This window comes from Otolemur garnettii, unplaced genomic scaffold, assembly GCF_000181295.1.
Source record: "Otolemur garnettii isolate 467f Iridium unplaced genomic scaffold, OtoGar3 scaffold00025, whole genome shotgun sequence".
NCBI lineage: Eukaryota > Metazoa > Chordata > Mammalia > Primates > Galagidae > Otolemur > Otolemur garnettii.
Genome location: NW_003852420.1, coordinates 20,812,078 through 20,816,223, shown reverse-complemented (window position 1 = coordinate 20,816,223; position 4,146 = coordinate 20,812,078). Strand labels below are relative to the sequence as shown.

Below are 4,146 nucleotides of genomic sequence, written 5' to 3'. Positions count from 1 at the left end.
ATAGTGTATTGAGGAATGGAAGTCTTATTTATCATTAGACAGGGTTTTTGATCTCTGTTGTATTCTCTTGGACCCAAAAGAAATGACTGAATAGCAGGATATTATCAACAGAGGATACTGTCAGCCAACAGTGATGGTGATTTCTTTTCTTTTCTTTTTTTTTTTTAACTTTTAATGTATTTTTTAAAAACATTTATTTTTCTTTCTTTCTTTAAAATTTCGAGACAGAGTTTCACTTTATTGCCCTTGGTAGAGTGCTCTGGTGTCATTGCTCATAGCACCCTCAAACTCTTGGGCTCAAGCAATTCTCTTACCTCGAACCTGTGAGCTCAGGCAATCCACCCACCATGGCCTCCCAGAATGCCGAGATTACAGATGTCAGCCACTGCATTGGCTGCTGAGATGGTGATTTCTGTAGTTTGGGGGCTAAATGATCATGTGTAGGCTGGGGCTATAGAGTTTAGAGCTATCTGTAGTTCTTGTGGATTGCAAGATGGAGCAGCTGACTGCCACCATTTGTGTATATTGTATTCAGAATGGCTCAATACTTGGCCCTTTGGTAAATAATAATCTCTGCTACAACTTAACTGAATGTTTACTATGTCCCAGAAATGTACTCAGTCCTTTAAGTGTCCAGATAATCCTATGATACTGTTACTCCTCATTTAATACATGAGACCTAAACCTAGATCTAGCTGTGGATCTTAAGCTCTTAATAACAAAGTGGCAGTATATTGCCTTCTATGTTGCATATGAGTATTATCTAACTGTCAAATAAAATTTAGGAGGAGAATATATGTATGCTCAAGGTTTTTTTTTTCAGTCCCCTTTTCCATGGCTGATAGCTAAGGTTTCTTCTCTGGTTACAGCGTGGACTTTACTCAAGCCAGAGCTACCTGTCTGTCCTTCTTGTTTCCTCAGGTCTGTAACATTGTGGCTGGGCAGCGCTGCATTAAGAAGCTGACTGACAACCAGACTTCCACCATGATAAAGGCCACGGCTAGGTCAGCCCCAGACAGACAGGAGGAGATCAGTCGTCTGGTTAGTGGGGCTGCGGGGAAACGTCTGCTTAGTCTTTGGGTCCCTTGGTAGTGTATTCTGTTCATCTGTGGTTAGGAGAATTGGATAAGGTGTTTCAATAGCCCAACAGACCTGGGTTTGTTGCCTGGGACTCCATGGGGCTGCTCTTGTTTCCTGGTCTTGTATCTACTTTCCTTTCTATCTGTATTTCTCTTCTGTGTTACTTTCCTTTATTATCCACTTCCACTTTCCTCACCTTCCACTCTCCTCACCTTCCACTCTCCCTAGTCCCCTTTTTTAGGGCTATTCTTTGCTAACCCAGCTTTCCTTTAGGACTGTCTCCTTGAGACCAAAAGATAGTTAGTAGTGCCAAGCTGCTGCTATCCTGAGATCCCCCTCTTTTGCCCTGTAGATGAAGAATGCCAGCTACAACTTAGATCCCTACATCCAGGAATTTGGGATCAAAGTGAAAGATGACATGACAGAGGTGACGGGGCGAGTGCTGCCGGCGCCCATCTTGCAGTACGGCGGCCGGGTGAGCAGGGTCAGGGCCAGACAACATCTCTGGGGCATATGGGGGTGGTTGGGTTGTTTAGCCAGGGGATTTTGCTCCCCTACCCACCTGCCTCTGCTGAGGCTCACCTGGGCTCCCCCTCTTCCTATCCCCAGAACCGGGCCATTGCCACACCTAATCAGGGTGTCTGGGACATGCGGGGGAAGCAGTTCTACAATGGGATTGAGATCAAAGTCTGGGCCATCGCCTGCTTCGCACCCCAGAAACAGTGTCGAGAAGAGGTGCTCAAGTAAGGAGGGTTGGGTGTAGGGGTGGAAGGATGGGAAAGACCCTAGAGCTGCCTGCCCTCCTCCTCCCCTACCCTCAGGAACTGAGATTGACTGGTAGTGTGCTCTTTCTGTCTTGACTGTGCCTGCATTGCTCTTTCTGGTTCAAACTTCTGCCTATTCCTTTTCTGTCCATCTGTTGTGAGGAGAATTTGATAAGGGGCTGTACCTACGTCAGAGATGATTTTAGGGCATGAATTGCCTACAAAGGCCTGGATTATTGTTACGAATATTGTCATTAGTAATATATATATATAGTAATGGTGATGACTGTAATATTTATGTCAACATTGTACTTAAGTACCTAATTTGTATTCTCTCATTTCATCTTTACAGTGAGTAGGTGGTGATATTTCCATTTTCAGGACACTGAGGCTCAAAGAGGTTAAGTAACTTCCCCAAAGTTTGCATATCATTAAGGAAGTGTTAGAGTTGGAATCAGATCAGATCTGAGGTTCAAAACTTTGTTCCTAATTGGAAACAAAATTAGCTGATCTCTCAGCTGTCCTTTCTTGAGCACAGAATTTGCTCAGTTAGGTCCAAGTGACCTGAATTAGATTGACAAGAGTTATAAGGACCCCTGCACCACTGTGCCTGAGAGACTAGGAATAGATGACAGCAATAAGGAAAGTGATATAGCCAAGTGATTTTAAAGTCAGCTTAGACAGATGGAGAACCTGTGTCCTTAAGGCCACATATGGCCCACCAGATCCCCCAGTGCTGACCCCTTGACCAATTCCAAATTTGGATTCAATCAAAAGGCCTAACTCAAGGATCCAGAAGGCCACACATGGCCCCAAGGCTGCAGGTTCCCCATCTCTGGACGGCTCTAGTAAGTGAGTAATGAAAAATTCACTGATTATTAGGCCATGTGCTATGGCACAACCTGTAATCCTAGCACTCTGGGATGTCAAGGTGGGGGGATTGCTTGAGCTCAGGAGTTCAAGACCAGCCTGAACAAGAGAGAGACCCTGTTTCTAAAAAATAGGCGGGTGTTTTAGTGGGTGCTTGCAGTCCTAGCTACTTGGGAGGCAGAAGCAAGTGAATTGCTCGAGCCCAGGAGTTTTTGCTGTGAGCTATGATGCCATGGAACTCTACCGCGGGTGACCAAGTGAAACTGTCTCAAAAAAAAAAGAAAAAGAAAAAGTCACTGATTTTTCTCCTGCAGTTTTTAAAAAATAGTTTTGTGGAAATATGTTTAAAATACCACAAAACTCACCCACATAAAGCATCCAGTTTGTTGGTTCCTGGTGTCTTTTGAAGTGGTGGCTTCTTATTTTCTGTGGATCTGGAGTGGGTCAGTGCACATTGGGGATGAGAAGAGTCATTTTGGGAAGTGATGAAGACAATTGAAAATGTGAGTTCTGGTGGTTTCCTCCAGCTTTGGGGTCTTCACAGGAATTAGTTCTAGTAGTTTCTGATCAATCTGGAGACTCTGGACCTAGACTTTGCCATTCTTCCCTCTCCTTTCACAGATATACAGCCACCACTGCCATCACAATTGTAGCTTGTAAATGAGTGGTTCTTGTCCCCTTTCCTGGGTTCTTTGGATATTGACCCACTTTAGATCAGGCTACTCCTGGCCTTGGTCTGGCAATGGAGGGCTTGTCCTCAGCATATTGGAAAGACTTCCAGCTCTTTGCCTATGTGCCATAGTCACTTCACTGGTAATTCTATTCTCTGTATACCATGTCCTTCCCTTTTCCAGTTCTTTTGGGAAACAGTCCATTGTTTGTTTGGGGGTGGTACAGGAAATGATGTACTTTAGAGTCTTAGACTTGGAAGAGGTCAGTTTATCAAGCATCCCCTTCTCCCAGTGATCGTCAGACTGGCTCTTCATCTGGTTCAGTAGTAACCAGTTAGATGTGTGGCTCTGGGTTAAAGGTAAAGATTTCTGAGTCTTAAGCTATGGCAGTGGATGAGATTGTCTAGGGAGAATGTACATAGTAAGGTAACGCTGTAAATAGAATTTAGAGAAACTGGAAAATGGAGCGAAGTCCATAAGTGTGTGAGGAGATAGGATCCACAGTACTGAGACGGGGAAAACATGAAAGTTTTTGTGGAGTTGGAAAAACTAACTGGGAATGGATGAGGAAGGTCCAGGTTCAACCTGAGGAATTTTTCTTCTAGCTAAAGAGCCCCCATTTAGCTATGTCACCTTCAGGACAGGATTTTAAGACCTTCCCCATCCTACACATCTCTCAATACTTTATGTCCCTCCACACAGGACACAACATCCTAAGTGTGGTCTGGTAGAGAGAAGACTGAGAATACCACTTTTGTTTT

The 4,146-nt window shown here is 44.2% G+C and overlaps 1 protein-coding gene across 3 annotated transcripts in view; it reads left to right on the top strand.

Annotated features, from left to right (window-relative positions):
• AGO1 (argonaute 1, RISC catalytic component) overlaps positions 1-4,146 on the top strand; it is a 38,454-nt gene that overhangs the window by 17,391 nt on the left and 16,917 nt on the right. For 2 of the 3 annotated variants that reach the window (XR_002772901.1, XM_023512147.1), the window contains exons 9-11: positions 922-1,041; positions 1,433-1,564; positions 1,690-1,823. Coding sequence is in view for 2 of the 3 variants with exons in the window: in XM_023512147.1 (XP_023367915.1) it covers positions 922-1,041; positions 1,433-1,564; positions 1,690-1,823 (386 nt within the window). In the remaining variant the exon portion in view is untranslated. The remainder of the gene's footprint in view (positions 1-921; positions 1,042-1,432; positions 1,565-1,689; positions 1,824-4,146) is intronic. The other variant, XM_003788178.3, reaches the window with a different exon arrangement.